At 37.3% G+C, this 17,500-nt stretch overlaps 2 protein-coding genes across 2 annotated transcripts in view; one reads left to right on the forward strand and one right to left on the reverse strand.

Annotated features, from left to right (window-relative positions):
• The window catches only part of LOC144978920 (uncharacterized), a 114,489-nt gene that overhangs the window by 19,683 nt on the left and 77,306 nt on the right, over positions 1-17,500 (reverse strand). The gene's annotated exons all lie outside the window — the stretch shown is intronic.
• The window catches only part of LOC144978918 (alpha-(1,3)-fucosyltransferase C-like), a gene marked incomplete at its 5' end in the record, with an annotated part of 19,146 nt that continues 3,334 nt past the window's right edge, over positions 1,689-17,500 (forward strand). The window contains 4 exon segments of the mRNA XM_078925531.1: positions 1,689-2,151; positions 7,554-7,762; positions 10,005-10,133; positions 12,045-12,133. Coding sequence (XP_078781657.1) covers positions 1,700-2,151; positions 7,554-7,762; positions 10,005-10,133; positions 12,045-12,133 — 879 coding nt within the window.

Below are 17,500 nucleotides of genomic sequence, written 5' to 3' on the forward strand. Positions count from 1 at the left end.
TGAGTCATAAACTCTTAACATAGTTTTCTTCCTTACTTGAAATGTTCTCAATTTCCTTAGGATGTATAATCTTTGGGCAACTTTCTTAGATATTATATTAATATGTTGAGAGAAATTGAGGGAACTATCAATGGTTATTCCTTAATATTTAAAATAGTCAACTATCTCAACATCATCTTTACCGATCGTCACACACTTTAAGTCGTTTTTATTTTTTACACCAAACACATGTTCTTTCGTTTTTTCAACATTTAATTCAAGCTGATTTTGTTTACACCAATCGGTGAATATATTTTTTTGTTTGAAATAATTCTTTTCGGTAACTTTATCTTTTAATAAGCCAAGAATAGCAGTATCATCTGCATATTTCACTATAAAACAATTTTCAAAGGATGGTCTGCAGTCGTTGGTGTATATGATGTACAGGATTGGGGAACTCACGCAGCCTTGGGGAGATCCGTTCGACAACGTTCTTTTGTTGGAGATATGTTCACCCAATTTTACACATTGCGGTCTATGGGTCAGAAACTCTTTATACCATTTAATAGTGTAGTTTAAAATATCCATGTTGCACAACTTTTGAAGCAAAATATCTGTGTTCATGGCATTAAAAGCTGACGAAAAGTCGACAAACAGGATTCTGGCGTAATTCGAGGGCGTTTGGTCAAGGTGTTTTGAGATCGAATTTGTGGCGGTTTATAGTGCGTCTTCTACACTGAGATGTTGCTGGTATGCAAATTGGTACGGATCTAGCAATTTCAGGTCATAGCATTATTTAAACGTTGTTTACCAATCTGCCCTGATTAAATGATGGTGGGTACAATATCGAAGGAAAATTGTTCTTTTAAAGAAAGAAAGAAAGAAGGTTTTTTTTCTATTAGGGTTTGCTCGAGATCGGAGGATTTTTTTTCTCCTAGGGTTAGCCATAAGTCTTAGCAAAGGTACTAGGGTGGTTTTTTTCCAAATAGTGTTAGTTAAATGTATTAGGTCTTTTTTTTCTTCAGGGAATATTATTTGAGTTGTTTCACTCTGTAGGAGCTTTTAGAAAGCCTCCCTGCCCCAGGATCGTCTTTCACCTCTGCTCACGTCTGCTACTTCAGGTTTATTTTCGCAGTTGATTTTCTTACCACAACCTGTTTTCACGCACGGACAACAGTATGTTGCTGTGTCACGGGTCAGAGACTATAGTGGCTTACACTTCATATTGGGCCACACAGAAAAATCAACAGATGATTAGCCAACTTACACAGACAACGTTGTTTACCAATATGCCCTGATTAAATGATGGTGGGTACAATATCGAAGGAAAATCGTTCTTTTCCCGCAAAATTGCCGGCTTTTTACTAGTATATATATATATATATATATATATATATATATATATATATATATATATATATATATATATATCCAGCTACACATACAAAAATATGACGTTCAAACTTAGTACGATCGTGAGGACTCTCTTCTGTCAACTACTTAGGGTATCACAACGACGCTGGCTGACTAACCCCGGGAACTTTTCCCTATTTTGTCTTTTAAATCTAGGTGCACACAGCTGCAAATAAGTACACATTGATCCGTACATAATGCTTGTTTGATACGATGGACACATTTATTCAACATTTCGTTGTATAAAAGTTGATGTTTTATAAAAGATATGTTACATTATATTATCTCTTCTCTAGATTAAAGTAACATGAAGTCGACAAAGAATTGGATAAATGGTTTCTCCACGATTCAAATTTTCAAACTGACCATCTTCTTTATCATAGTCTACGTCATACTTGTTATGGCCTTTCCATTCATTGCATACCTGATTAGACTTACTACAAAGTTAACACCAACTCCCCCGGATGCTGGAACAAACCTGAATAGACTTACTCCAAATTTAACACCAACTCCCCCGGATGCTGGAACAAACCTGAATAGACTTACTCCAAATTTAACACCAACTCCCACGAACACTGAAACAAACGCCTCGTTTCTTGAAGGCCTGAGAAAAATGGGCGTGGAACCAGCTGAGATGCACCTTTTCAAATCTCCGTTGATTATTACCCCACACGTTTATGCCGTCAATAGCAATGGCAACGTTTATAGACAACCCGGGACGAGAAAGAACAAGATTATATCATTCTATCATGTCAGTCAGTAAGTATATTTTTGATGTGTTATCAACTCTCCTACCTTCCCCTCCCCCTTTTTTTTTCTTCTGTCTTTATGCGTGTAACATGGGTTATTACTTCGAATAATTAGTCATATTATTTGCTGTCAATGAGTTTTGGTCTTGTGTTATGACACTCGCTTTTGGATCTTTAGGTGCCTGGTTCGAGCAGGGCTTCTTCTTCTTCTAGGTTCCATGCCTGGTCCAGGCTTCGGATACTGCATGAATTATCTCTCTCCATTCCTCCCTGTCTCTTGCTTTTTCAAACAGCTCTTGGATTGTTAGGTTGGTGAAGCCCTTCAGTTGGTCTATGAGTGTTTTTCTTTGTCTCCCCCGGGCGCGTTTACCAGGTATTTTTCCACAACTTGCCAGGTATTCATTCTTATCTTTCCTTACTATGTGTCCGAAAAAGGATAGTTGTCGATCCACTATTAAGAGCATTAGTTTCCTTTGTTGGTATGTTTGTTTTAGCACTTCTTCGTTCGTTTTGTGTGCGGTATACGATATTCTTTGCATCCTTCTCAAGCACCACATTTCAAAAGCTTCAATGTTCTTTTGTGTTTCTGCATTTGTAGTCCAGTTTTCGCATCCGTAGAACAAGATTGGCCACACGTAGCACTTCAAGACTCGGAATCTAATCCCGAACGACATCTGTTTGTTTTTCAAAATGTTTCCCAGGTCCATGAAGGCCTGTTTGGCCTGAGTTATTCTTGCTCGTATGTCTCGGTTACATCTTCCATCTGTTGTCACTATTGAACCTAGGTATTTAAAACTTTCTACGTTGGTATGCTGCTCGCCGTGAATCGTTATATCGCAGGTGTTGTTGTTTTTGGAGTTTTTCTGTATTACCATGCATTCTGTTTTGGTGAGATTCACTTCCATTCCCTTGGCTTCACTATCTACTACCACTTTGTCAACAATCTTTTGAAGTTGGATTTCTGATGTTGCAATGAGTACCGTATCGTCTGCGTATCTTATATTATTTATGTTGTGACCTCCTACTTTTATTCCCTCCATATTATTTATGCCCCTCATGATTGTTTCTTGGTATAGATTAAACAGATCTGGTGAGGCAACACACCCTTGACGGACTCCTTTCTTAATAGGAATGGAATTTCCTGTAGAGTTTCCGATTTTGATAGATGCCTGCTGGGTGTAGTATAATGTTTGCATGAGTCTGAGGTCTTTCTCATCAGCGCCAATGAAGTGCAGTTGTTTTAGTATTTCTTCGTGGCGTACTCTATCAAAAGCTTTTTTGTAGTCGACAAAACAGAGGTATAGTGGGGTCTGAACCTGTATAGCTCTTTCACTTAAAACACGGAGGAGGTATATTGCGTTCCTTGTCCCTCTGTCAGGTTGGAATCCATATTGTTCTTCTGCGATTTCGGGGTTAATCTTATTCCTTAGCCTGTTGATAATTATACGCAACAGTATTTTGTTGATGTGACTTATTAAACTTATAGTTCTAAAATTTTCGCATCTGACTGCACCTGCTTTCTTTGGTATTGCTATGAAAATAGAGTTACAGAGATCTTCTGGAATTTTCCCAGTATTGTATATATTGTTGAATAATATGTGAAGTTCATCAATTGCTAGATCTCCTAGGCTTTTTAATACCTCTACAGATATTTCATCAGGGCATGTTGCTTTACCATCCTTCATTCGTTCCATGGCATGTTCAATTTCACTTTTGGTGATGTTTGGTCCGCTTAATGGTTCTTTGAATTTCAGTGGTGGTTCATTTCTATTTGGATCATTGTACAGTTCGCCTATGTATTCTACCCATCGGCTTTCTATATGTTGTTCTTCAAATAGCAGTTCCCCTTGTTTGTTTTGGATACAACTTCCTGCTGCTTTGCTTTTCCTGTTCCCTGATAGTTCTTTTATTCTTTGGTGAGCTTGTTGGGGGTTGGGTTTGTATTCTCTTTCGATTTCGCAGCATTTCCAGTCTAGATAGTTCTCGTGTGCCTCGATGCATTTGGATTTAATGTGGTTGTTCAATGTTTGGTATTCTGCAGACCCTCTGTTGCATTTTCGTCTTTCTTCAAATAGGTTTAGAATTTCATTTGTCATCCATTCCTTTTTGCTGTTTGTTTGAGCTATTGGTAAATGCTTTTCTGTAGTTGCTTTGACACACTTTTGGAATATATCAAATTGTTTTTCACATTTTTCGTTATCAGGTTCACTTTGGCTTTGTATCATGAGTGCATTTTCAAATTCTTCTCTCATTTTTGTTTGTATGCCATTGTCTTTGCATAACCTGTAATCCCTCTTTATTCTACCAGCTGTTCTCTGAATAGCTTTAAACTTTATCCTTACTGTACAAACAACTGGGACATTGTCACTGTCTACATCGGCGCCTGGGAAGGTTTTGCAATTTAATATGCCATTTCTGAATCTTGATGATACTGCTATAAAGTCTATCTGGTTCCTTGCTCTGTCCCCTGGTGATTGCCATGTCCAGGTTCTATGATCGGATAAATTTGAGTCCTTGGAATAGGCTCTTCACTCATATTCTCTCACCCTCCTCAGATATGAAATGAGAGCCCGACTGTAACAACGTTGTCTTTTAATATCGCCCTTCAGGAGTCATGTCTCGTCCAAATGTTAAGTGTTGAGTTTGGCCGAGGACCCCTTTATGAAACGCTTTGGGCACATTTAGAGTGGTTGAAAGTTGTACACTAATTAAGTAAAAGAATAAAGATTTATGAGTAAATGCCACCGGACATCTCCTTATTTGAAGGTCTGATAACCCAAATTGTTATGGCCACATTGTTGTAATCGAAATACGATAAAACCAAAGCAAAATATTATCGATGTTCAATCAGGCCCATAATTGCAATCAATAATTGAAGGACCAAAATTGTAAAAATGTCTTGTTGTTTTTCGGAGAAATGCCAAAGTTTTTTGAAATAGAAAACTAGGATCATACAGTTCTTTTTACTTTACGTTAATAAGGGGACATGCGGTGACAAATTATTAAATTAATTTTGACAATATATATAAAAATTGAATTCTATACATTTTTTAGACATATCAGGATCATCAGTCCTTCAGTGCCAAAACCCACGGAGCCGGTTTCTATAGTGTGAAACGGACAATAGCAAATGCTTTGCATAGGACGCTGGTAAACCCCTACATACTTTCTGCCAGATCTATCAGACCCAGATACCCAATCATTGCTGGGTGGACATGGGGGTCGGAAAAAATCTCGAATGAACCCAGGATCGATCTCGGTCCCTTTGCTTGTTAAACGAGAGCTCTACCTACTTGGCTAACGGGACCCCCAAGACACTTCAGAAATCAAACCTCTTATTGACACGAGTCATAACGTGCCAGCAAAAAAAGTACACAATTTGCTTAAAAATCACGCACGACATATCCAAAGGTGGTTAATCTCAAGCTCATCAAATATATCCTCAAATACTGAAGATTATCTCTCAGTAACGTTAGTTCATGAAATCAGCACTTTCAGATAACGGTATGCATAATTGGAAGGCTTAGATTAAGGCCTAAACGATGATGTACAACATCAATCGTAGTGCACTTATTTGTAAGTTAGATAATCCAATTCCTAATGGGTTCATTGTTGTAATAGCCGGAAATCTAAAAAAAAGATGATGTAAAATATTGTCCATTACAACAAATGTTAAACTAGGCACATAGCTGGATTCGAATGTCAAACCTGCATGTACGTATACGTCGAACTCAATATATATTATGTTAACCGAACATTTGAAAATTTCCACGTTTGATAGTTGCCGGGAAGCCAGGATGAAACTGCCTATTTTAGCTTTAATTGCTTATTTCTTAAATTGTTATATTTTGACACATAACAGTTAACCCCTCCTACATATTTTACTTCAGAGCAGAACCTTGACATTTAAAGAGATACAAGAAAAGACGCAATAATATTTAAAATAAACTACATTGTTTTATATTTAAACAAAAATTACATGTTTTGATTTTGATTTTTGTCGTATAGTTAGCAAATTTTTTATGAATATATCACTTTCCTGGAGTTAAATATGCATAAATAAAAACAAACAGCTGCAGCTCAAAAGCTTGTGTCATTTTTTAGATAATAATATAACATTAACACTCAATACCACACTTTTAAAAACATGCTTTAAGACCATTAAATTTTGTTGGCCTTTCTCTTTTAACAAAATGATAATCATTCAAGATGGCCGCTAAACAAATTCATTTTCCATGGCAAAAAGTGAATATGTATTTCATGTCTTGTACATTTCTTTTATATTCTAAAAACTTAACAACTCCTTTAATTTTCAACCAATCTACTTCAAATTTTCTACAAGTAAGTGGTATACAAATACGCAGATCCTGTAGAAACCGGATATTTAAAAGAAAAATTATAAGTAATGTGCAATTATCGAACTTTTTTCAAGTGGAATAATCGAGTGATAAATTTGGCATTAATTTTTTAAGTTTCTACTTAAAAAAGGGTTTCCAGAGCCTCTTTGCGTTCCTTTTGTCTACATGTGGCCAAAATATGATAGCCAGAGATAACAAACAGAGATAACAGTCTCATGTGTGCAAGTTATTGATCAGTTACTGATTAAGAGATTAAAGCAGCAAATACAAGCACTCAATAACACCATTTAGAAACAATTTGCATCTTATTTTTCTAATCGTTTATGAGTTTACTATTTTTTTTTCATTCATGAAATGATACACTCACCCTGAAGATGGTTTTTTTTTTCATTCATGAAATGATACACTCACCCTGAAGATGTTTTTTTTTCATTCATGAAATGATACACTCACCCTGAAGATGTTTTTTTCCATTCATGAAATGATACACTCACCCTGAAGATGTTTTTTTTCTTCATTCATGAAATGATACACTCACCCTGAAGATGTTTTTTTTTCATTCATGAAATAATACACTCACCCTGAAGATGGTTTTTTTTTCATTCATGAAATGATACACTCACCCTGAAGATGTTTTTTTTTCATTCATGAAATGATACACTCACCCTGAAGATGTTTTTTTTTCATTCATGAAATGATACACTCACCCTGAAGATGTTTTTTTTTTCATTCATGAAATGATTCACTTACCCTGAAGATGTTTTTTTTTCATTCATGAAATGATACACTCACCCTGAAGATGTTTTTTTTTTCATTCATGAAATGATACACTCACCCTGAAGATGGTTTTTTTTTCATTCATGAAATGATACATCACCCTGAAGATGTTTTTTTTCATTCATGAAATGATACACTCACCCTGAAGATGTTTATTTTTTCATTCATGAAATGATACACTCACCCTGAAGATGTTTTTTTTTTCATTCATGAAATGATACACTCACCCTGAAGATGTTTTTTTTTTCATTCATGAAATGATACACTTACCCTGAAGATGGTTCAAGGAAAATCGAAGCTACAACAGAGATTTCAAAAATTGTCCCTACAACCAATGTGAAGTGGACCTCACAGGGGAAAAGATGAACGAAGCGGACCTTGTTCTGTTTGATTGTGGAAGGCTTGAGTTTCCGCCCGGGAAAAGAACCGCCGGCCAGTTGTGGGCCCTGGGATGCTGGGAGAGTGATGCGAACTGGAATTATAAAAGTAAAGATTGTTTCTGTCTTTTATTTTACAACATCTGTTCTTTTAAAAGATTCATCACTGTCACGAAATTTTAAAATATGAGCTTCCGGGGCAAGTTTATTTTTTGGGGGATGATCATCCGTTGTACCTTTCTTTCTGGTTTGATTAACCGGCACTGTTTCATTAACGCCTTTTCAAATTTTTATCTTACACCGGTTCCTGCTCCCTAATTTGTCACAATGTGATATTTTCAAACTTAAAAAAAGGAGCTCATTTATGTCGTCATCCTCGTCCTCTCGTTTCAATGTTTGTGTTTTATAATGCCGGCAATGGTTCAAAGTAGAAAAGCGTACACCTCAGAAGAAGAATAAAAGTATTATATCGTCTCAGCTATCAGAATAACTGCACGTCTGCGCAGAATTCAGGAGACATGTCCATAATTATACCAAATCAAGAAGATCTATTTACAGAGTTATCTAAAGCTAAGCATATCAACAAAAAGATATTACTAACCACTTGGGACATGCAAACAATCTCGTGGAAACAGTGCTTTGTCATAACGACATTGGGAGGGTAGACCTCAGTGTTGTTCAGCCAGCGGCGCGCATGGACTTTGCTCCGTACCCGAAAGATTAACACCTCTCATTAGCTCCATTTGCGGCGCTGCACTGCGGCTGACACCTTGGTTTTTTTCAGTCAAACATTGGAATAGACCCTACAACAAATTTCCGCTTGGTGAAGAATAAATGGAAATCTTTATTCTTTATTTAATTTATTGATATGTATTGGCAGGTTGAAAGGGGTTGGTGCGTGTATGGGTTAAAAAAATTAAGCTTTTATATAGAGCAATATCCACTAATCGTGCTCAAAGCGCTTTACAAGTGATCCTTGGCCAACAGCAACATTTAACATGAAGGACGTGACAACGCTGTTAACGGCCAAGTACTTATTTTACATCCGAGTAAGGTGAGAGAATGTGAGTAAAAAGCCTTCTGAGTGACTGAGTGACTCTCGAACCCAGGACTTCCGATCTGAGCCATCCCACTAGACCACATAATAGCACGTAAGGGAGAGGGGGAGGGGAGTGGTGCTGTTTAACAAGTATTCAATTACCGCCGTAGCTAATCTTTATCAATCCATGGTACGTGGCATTGAAATTAGAAAGGATGGCTGTGTGGTAAAAATAAACAGATAGGTGTCGGTTATGGGTTATGCGAGCAAACGATGGAGTGTGTGAGTGACTGTTTTTGTTGCATAGTATAGCGCACTGTAGGTAGATACACACGATACACTTATTCGTAATTGTCAATGCCATAATAAATCATCAGTGGTCGACGCGTGTATATACTCCGAAACGTGGAGTGCAACACTCGAAAAGTTTTGAATACACTAAAACATCATAAATTCAGATAAATACTCACCCCCCCCCAAAAAAAAAACCCCAAAAAAAACAACACACACACACACACACACACACACACACATTATTTACAACCAGATATATTTGTAAGGCCATACGGTTGGCCCAGGGATCCAAAAACCAAACACAGAAAAACAAAACAAAACAGCTGCAAGCCACCAAGACAAATAAGACTGTTAGAAAAGTGATAGGTCTCCTAAACTTTTATTAGGAATATGAGCCAAACTTTTTAGATATTGCAACGTCTTTAACACATCTCACAAAGAAACCAATGCCAAACAAAATAAACTGGACAAATGAATGGTGACTAACAGCTCTATAAAAAAATGACTTCGTAATTCGTAGCGGAGAAATCCTTTTTCAGTTAATTGTCTTAGAATTTAAAGGTCTAGATATGGCAACGCCTTTAACACATCTCACAAAGAAACCAATGCCAAACAAAATAAACTGGAATGGGAAAAAAAGCTTAAATTAACAACTTAAATCCGTTCTATGTTCTGAACCAGTCTTTAAGTTACCAGATTTAAGTAAGAAGTTTAATGAAATGCAACTTGGAACGGAATTGCAGGTGTTTTATTTCAAGAATATGACTGTGCATTAATGCCATCCGAATATAAAAGGAAACAAAATTCTAAACAGAGAAACAAGATACTCGGTGATAGAACGAGAATGCTTGGGTTTTATATAATAGTCCATGTAAAATTTAAAAATTCACCAAAGAATTTTCTTATTTCAGACGATTTTAACTAATAATAGGATATTGTTCGCAAATTCAATTGACAAGTTTGATTGTTTTTTTTTTCTCTTTTTTTAAAATCAATTTGTTAAAAATGGTTTTACCAGATTACAACAAATGGAAGGACGCCTTTAACGTGACGTTTAGTTATCGATTGGACTCTGACGTCATGTCCCCATACAGGATGCTGGCATGGCGTGACAGGTCACAACTAACCTTAAAATGGGAAGATTATAGTAAGTTTTCACTATTTTTCGTTACAGAGTGGGAAGACTACGGAAAGATTATAAAATAGGAAGATTTTGTGAAAATATTACCATTTTTGCATTATAAAGTTGTAAGATTTTTTCCTTTATCGTTATAAAGTGGCCAGATTTTATCCTTTTTCATTTAAAGTGATTCGATTTTACCATTTTTCCTTGTAAAGTGGGATAATTTTGGTAAGATTTCACAATTTTTTATTTCAGAGTGGAAAGATTTTGGGAGATTTCACTGTTTTCCGATAACAGAACACCATGGGAAGATTTTGGAAAGATTTTATAATTTTCTATACCAAAGTGTGAAGGTTATTGTAAGATTTTCACATGGAAGATTATGAATACATTTTACTTTTTGTAATGAAAATGGGAAGATTATTGTAAACATTTCATTAATACCTACGAAATGGGGAAAGATTCGCCATCTATGCATTGAACACGATAAGAATAGATTAAGGCGATTTTAATGTGTCCAATAAATTGCGCGTGTGAGTTAACGTGTTTTTTTATCAGGATGTGACTGAGCACGTTTTGTAAGTCGCTTTCTTAATTCAGTGGATGGTGAGTCATCAGTCAGCCCAAGTGGTGTCTGGTGTTCTTCAGGGTACAGTTCTCCCTTCCTATTCTTTATCTGCATTAATGATATGACAGAAAGACTTTAACCAGGAACCCAACTGACATTGTTTGCAGATGGCGGTGGCCTTCTTTATCGTTGAATAAGAACTAAACGTGACACAGAAATTCTTCAAGCCGATCTAGATAGCTTACAAATCTGGAAAATAGAAAATAGCATGGAATTCCATCATCAGAAGTGCCAGATTCTAACATTCATAAACAACAGAAAAATCACACATTCAACATGCACAATATGATTGTACTACAACACTGCACTTGAAGCAATGCGAAATATCTAACAGTAACAATAACTAAAAAACTAAATTGGAAAGACCATGTTACAAACATATGCAAACAAGAAAAATCGACCTTAGGCTTCCTCATAAGAAACTTATATGAAGTTAAAGCCTTTGTTAGACCTACATTAGAATATTATAATATCTCTGTCTGGGACCCTCACCACAAATCAGAGAAATCCAAGAAATCGAAGAAATACAAAACAGACCGTTGAAATTTATAAATCAAAACAACAAAGTTAACAAACATGAAACGGATTTTAATCTCAAATCATTACAACAGAGAAGAAAGCGTGACAAAGTAGCATATTTTGCAAAGACCCAAACGATCAAGTTAAATTAGCCCTCGGTAATATTCAGCAAAATAAGAGGAAGTCATCCAAGTGTATGGTTCCCCACTCAAGAGTGGATGCACTCTTTCATAACATCGACATTAACTTCCTCCTTACCAACCATTTTCAGTAGTTTCCCAAAATGGCAGGCTTATCGAGCAGAAAAATCTTTTTTTTTTAAACTCAAAACAATGTCTACAAAAAACTTGATGTTCTTATTAATTAAACAAATATCATTGTGATGTACAAAATAAATCTGAATAAGAAAAAATATATATTATGCCGCAAAAAATGTGACGATTTTGGTGTAGCTGGTAAGAAGAGGGTTAAGACAGTGGAATAGTCTCACAGAAGAAGAAGAAGAAGAAGAAGAAGAAGAAGAAGAAGAAGAAGAAGAAGAAGAAGAAGAAGAAGAAGAAGAAGAAGAAGAAGAAGAAGATACGGTGTTTCAACAACATGGCACATTGTAGGAATGGTCTAGTTGATGAAAACTGATGTTATAGTTATAGCAAAAAATACGATTTAAATTTACTAAACATAACATAACATAACATAACATAACATAACATAACATAACATAACATAACATAACATAACATAACATGACCACCCACCCCCCTTTTTTCTGTCTGTAAATTATATTTCAGTGGCGATAGCGAAAAATAAAACAAAGACAGCGACATGGTGGGCGAGTAACTGTCAATCCAACAGATTAAACTTTGTGAAGTCAATGCAGGTAAGCACAGGTGGCACAGAGCGCAGCCTTTGTTAATTCTTAGCCTGACAAAGATAAAAAAAGAACAAAAACAGAACCCGTCAAAATCCAGGGCGAGGGCCACCAAAAAAGAGAATCATGAGTTGTATTCAATAGTTCAACCAATGGGGTTATTTGTTTCCTTGAACACTATTGAAGACAAGTCGCATGGCAGTAGGAAAAGTAGTCATTCTTAGCCAAGAGGTCCATGGTGCCAGCGTTAAGTCGGGTTTCTATAGCGTGCTAATCTATCACAAAGTAATTTCCGCCATTTCTAACACACCAAGCTACCCATTCACCGCTAGGTGAAGAGGTGGGTCAGAATTATTTTTAATCGACTTGCACCAGGGATTTATCCTAGTCCCTTTGCGTGTGAAGCGAGTGCTCTACCAACTGAGCTATCGGGACTCTCAGCGAGGCAGTGCACTAATTTAAAATGATGTCAAAACACAAGCCCTAGTGTCAGGCTATACATTAACAAAGGCTTCTTAAGGAATCTCTATAAATGTATTGATGTCATGCATAATATAATATTTACCTAGTATTCCCGTCGGATCAGTCGTATCGACACACAAAACTACGTGTAACATTTATCGTTTATTCTTGAACAAAATGATCATCTGTTTCCTCGATCACTTTTATCGACAACTCACTTAGCGACGCACTCATATAATAATAACGTTAAAATACAAGTCTTAGTCTTAGTATCAGGCTATCATAAGTTATTGAAGGGTTAACGCGCTACGATTTTTAGTTGTCCAACGAGAACATTGAGTTGAAATGACAATTAAATTGCATTGAATTGAATAAATTATTCATTGTCGGTAAAAAAAACAACATTTGCATACATCTTTTATACAAAAACAACTGGAAAAATAACAAAAACTAGAATAAAAATAATCATTAAAAGTGAAATTAAATAATGCATATGTAATAGAATGACCATTCTATCTAATGTTATTTGATTTTGTACTCTATTACTCTTTACTACTTGTCGCTACCATCACTATATAATTGTATGCAAGTAATGCAAGACTGTGCCTCTGTGGTTGATATCAACATTTCTTTACTAGTGTGTGTAATATGACCAATAGTACACTGTGTGTTGTGTGTTACACAGGTAGTCTCTCGATGTAGTACTATTTTTATCTTCGGCTGGGTGTGACTTCTGGCCTGATACTATATTTTTGTGTGCTTTCTTTCATCACTTCACATCGTTATAACTTCATTTTAACAACTATGATCATTTACAAATTTATATCACTAATTCTGGCAAATCATAGCTTTCTAGCCACCTACCTTGAGTCATCTAAATCTACTTTGTTCTTCTGTATACTTAATAATTGCTACTTAAATATTTCATACAGCCATAACGTTAACGCCTTTGATTACTAATTACGAGCTTAACATTTACTCTTTAACTCTGCAATTCACTATGATTGATTTTGTAGCATAACTCTTTAGTTTAGACTTATTCGTTCCTTCATACATGTCCTATGTTATTTGCATTAATTTGTTTAAATCATGAAGATGCACACAACTCGATCGAGTTTACTCACTTCAGTCTACGCATCACTTTACCTGGACCAGTGACGTAGGTGCTTTCTCTGACGTCCGCGTTAAATCTATTTTTAACTGCTATGGCTAATATTAGATTATTCTAGATTCTGCCATTGATTCTTTTCATTCATTCATTGATCCATTCAAAAGAATGATCTGTTCCATTGTTCCTGAATAAAGACTTCATCATTATACATCCTGGCCTTTGTTGTTTGATCGCCTCCACTACCCTGGAGTGGATGGGCTAGGACTCGGGTAGACTATGGTGTCTCCGGACTTGACTGTGGTGTGTGCTCTTCGCTCATGAAATCAACTCCCTACTTCTACTGCTGACACATGAAGTCATGCTACTATCACTAACAGTAGTACTAAACTGTCACTTCATTGTCTCGATCTATCTTCCCCACTTGAGCACCACCGCCGCAGTTACAGTCTGGAACTCTTAAGTCGACCCCGGGACCGAATCCATCCACTCCCACGGCCTCTACACTCTGCCAATACTACTACTACCACTCGCCGGCATCAACTACCCGGTTGTCTCCATCAGTATCGCACTCGCCGGCATCAACTACCCGGTTGTCTCTACTATCGCACTCGCCGGCATCAGCTACCCGGTTGTCTGACTCTATTACAAATTTGGCGCTGCGAGCAGGATCTCAATTTCAGAAGCCACAGCCTTTTGGATACCTGTTTATTTATTCATCAGTCAGACATCCACTTGGAATTGGAACGAATCTACACTCTCGCTGCCAGTCCTTGTACACCAACCTCGATGTTTTATTGCGACAGACGACAATCGACGTCAACTTGCCACTCGGCCCCTTTACAGCCGAATTTATAACAAGACGGCCGCTACCGGCTACCATACACGTCGAGTATCCTGTCCAACCCGAGATGACCAGTGACTGCCAAACCCGAGAGGACCCATGTTCCTGAGCCCGAGATGCCCCGTGTACCTGTGCCCGTGATGACCCGTGTCTCATAGCCCGAGATGACCCACGTGTCTGTGCCCGTGATGACAGTGTGCCTGTGCCCGTGATGACCCGAGTCTCAGTGCCCGATATGACCTGTGTGTCTGTGCCCGTGATGACCGTGTGCCCGTGATGACCAGTGTGCCTGTGCCCGTGATGACCCGAGATGACCTGTGTGTCTGTGCCCGTGATGACCCGTGGGTCTTACCGGCGTGAGTTCAACCAGATGGAGCCTCGTCCCTATTACTGCCATGCAACTATCCGAAGGCATCGTCGTCAAGTGGTGGCCGGTGTTCCTAAAAGTCGCGTCTGTGAAAGTGAAACCACGTCACAGAATCCCGCCTGCACACATCTGCCCAGACGACATCACGCCAAATGCAAGGATCTGCCTGAGTTTGACCACCACGTTGGTGAGATAATCCATGTTTTGTAGGTTTCTCGTTTATATTGATTCAATATCTCGTTAGTTCCCATTAATTTTGCAATATGCTCATGATTCATAATGAAACATACAATGTAATTATGGAATGTTAAAACTATTGCTTATAAGTATAACAGTGTAGTTCTTTCTACCTTTCCCGCTAACAAGCGACGTCCACTTAATATTTCCATGTCTATCTATATTCGACATGAGCCTCCTCATATTTGAGACGTTCGTGTTTCAAGTTTTAACACTTTTCTCATCTTATACTTATACCGCTATGCTGAAGCGACGTAATTTTACATTGATTGCATTTCTTTCAAGTTGAATTCGTACATTGAATCCTCTCTGCCTTGTTGACCATTGATAATTAAATAATTTGTTCTATGAGGACATAGAACGGTTCGAGTTGGGGGATATGTAATAGAATGACCATTCTATCTAATGTTATTTGATTTTGTACTCTATTACTCTTTACTACTTGTCGCTACCATCACTATTTAATTGTATGCAAGTAATGCAAGACTGTGCCTCTGTGGTTGATATCAACATTTCTTTACTAGTGTGTGTTACTATGACCAATAGTACACTGTGTGTTGTGTGTTACACAGGTAGTCTCTCGATGTAGTACTATTTTTATCTTCGGCTGGGTGTGACTTCTGGCCTGATACTATATTTTTGTGTGCTTTCTTTCATCACTTCACATCGTTATAACTTCATTTTAACAACTATGATCATTTACAAATTTATATCACTAATTCTGGCAAATCATAGCTTTCTAGCCACCTACCTTGAGTCATCTAAATCTACTTTGTTCTTCTGTATACTTAATAATTGCTACTTAAATATTTCATACAGCCATAACGTTAACGCCTTTGATTACTAATTACGAGCTTAACATTTACTCTTTAACTCTGCAATTCACTATGATTGATTTTGTAGCATAACTCTTTAGTTTAGACTTATTCGTTCCTTCATACATGTCCTATGTTATTTGCATTAATTTGTTTAAATCATGAAGATGCACACAACTCGATCGAGTTTACTCACTTCAGTCTACGCATCACTTTACCTGGACCAGTGACGTAGGTGCTTTCTCTGACGTCCGCGTTAAATCTATTTTTAACTGCTATGGCTAATATTAGATTATTCTAGATTCTGCCATTGATTCTTTTCATTCATTCATTGATCCATTCAAAAGAATGATCTGTTCCATTGTTCCTGAATAAAGACTTCATCATTATACATCCTGGCCTTTGTTGTTTGATCGCCTCCACTACCCTGGAGTGGATGGGCTAGGACTCGGGTAGACTATGGTGTCTCCGGACTTGACTGTGGTGTGTGCTCTTCGCTCATGAAATCAACTCCCTACTTCTACTGCTGACACATGAAGTCATGCTACTATCACTAACAGTAGTACTAAACTGTCACTTCATTGTCTCGATCTATCTTCCCCACTTGAGCACCACCGCCGCAGTTACAGTCTGGAACTCTTAAGTCGACCCCGGGACCGAATCCATCCACTCCCACGGCCTCTACACTCTGCCAATACTACTACTACCACTCGCCGGCATCAACTACCCGGTTGTCTCCATCAGTATCGCACTCGCCGGCATCAACTACCCGGTTGTCTCTACTATCGCACTCGCCGGCATCAGCTACCCGGTTGTCTGACTCTATTACACATATTTTCTTAATACAATCTGATTTAAAATAAGTAAGCCCTTTTAGGCTTTTCACCAACAAAATAATTTTTACTGCAAATAGCTATAAATTAAATACTATATATTTGACATAAAAATTGACGTCTTGCCGTTTGAATCAATATTGTGGCATACATACGAGAACGGAAAACAGATCTGAAGAAGTCTAAGAGGCTGCGAATTTTGTTATACGAGAGTATCTCAACCCTTTCAAATATGTCTCTGTTCTGGTGTGCTCTTGCAGATTATCTCAAGATCTCATATAATAAGGTAAGTTTTGGAGAGGTGATATCCCCCCACCCGTCATCGGACAGAACTTTCATTGCGTTATATCATATAAGCCCCACCTCCTCTTTCTATTCCGGATTGACGAGATTAGACGAGAGGACGCGAGAAAAAATTGAACACGTGATCGGTAAGTCGTTCGTTCGGCTTGCATCGGTGTGTAACTATAACTCCGTAATATTTAAGTTTTAAAAATAGTTAGTAGAAGTAGAGGTATAGTATTGGCACGCTATATAGGGATATATATGTTTAGAAGGTAAGTACTAATCCCCGTTAAAACAGAAATACTTCATTATAAATCAACATAATTGTCACACAATAACACGTTAACACATAATTAGCCAAAAGAATAATAGTAAATTTTAATTAATTAAAGTTGGGCTATGGGTAGTTAATTTCATCCCGCTAT

This window comes from Berghia stephanieae, chromosome 8 (assembly GCF_034508935.2).
Source record: "Berghia stephanieae isolate SIO BIC M18660-M18661 chromosome 8, UCSD_Bste_1.3, whole genome shotgun sequence".
Lineage (NCBI taxonomy): Eukaryota > Metazoa > Mollusca > Gastropoda > Nudibranchia > Aeolidiidae > Berghia > Berghia stephanieae.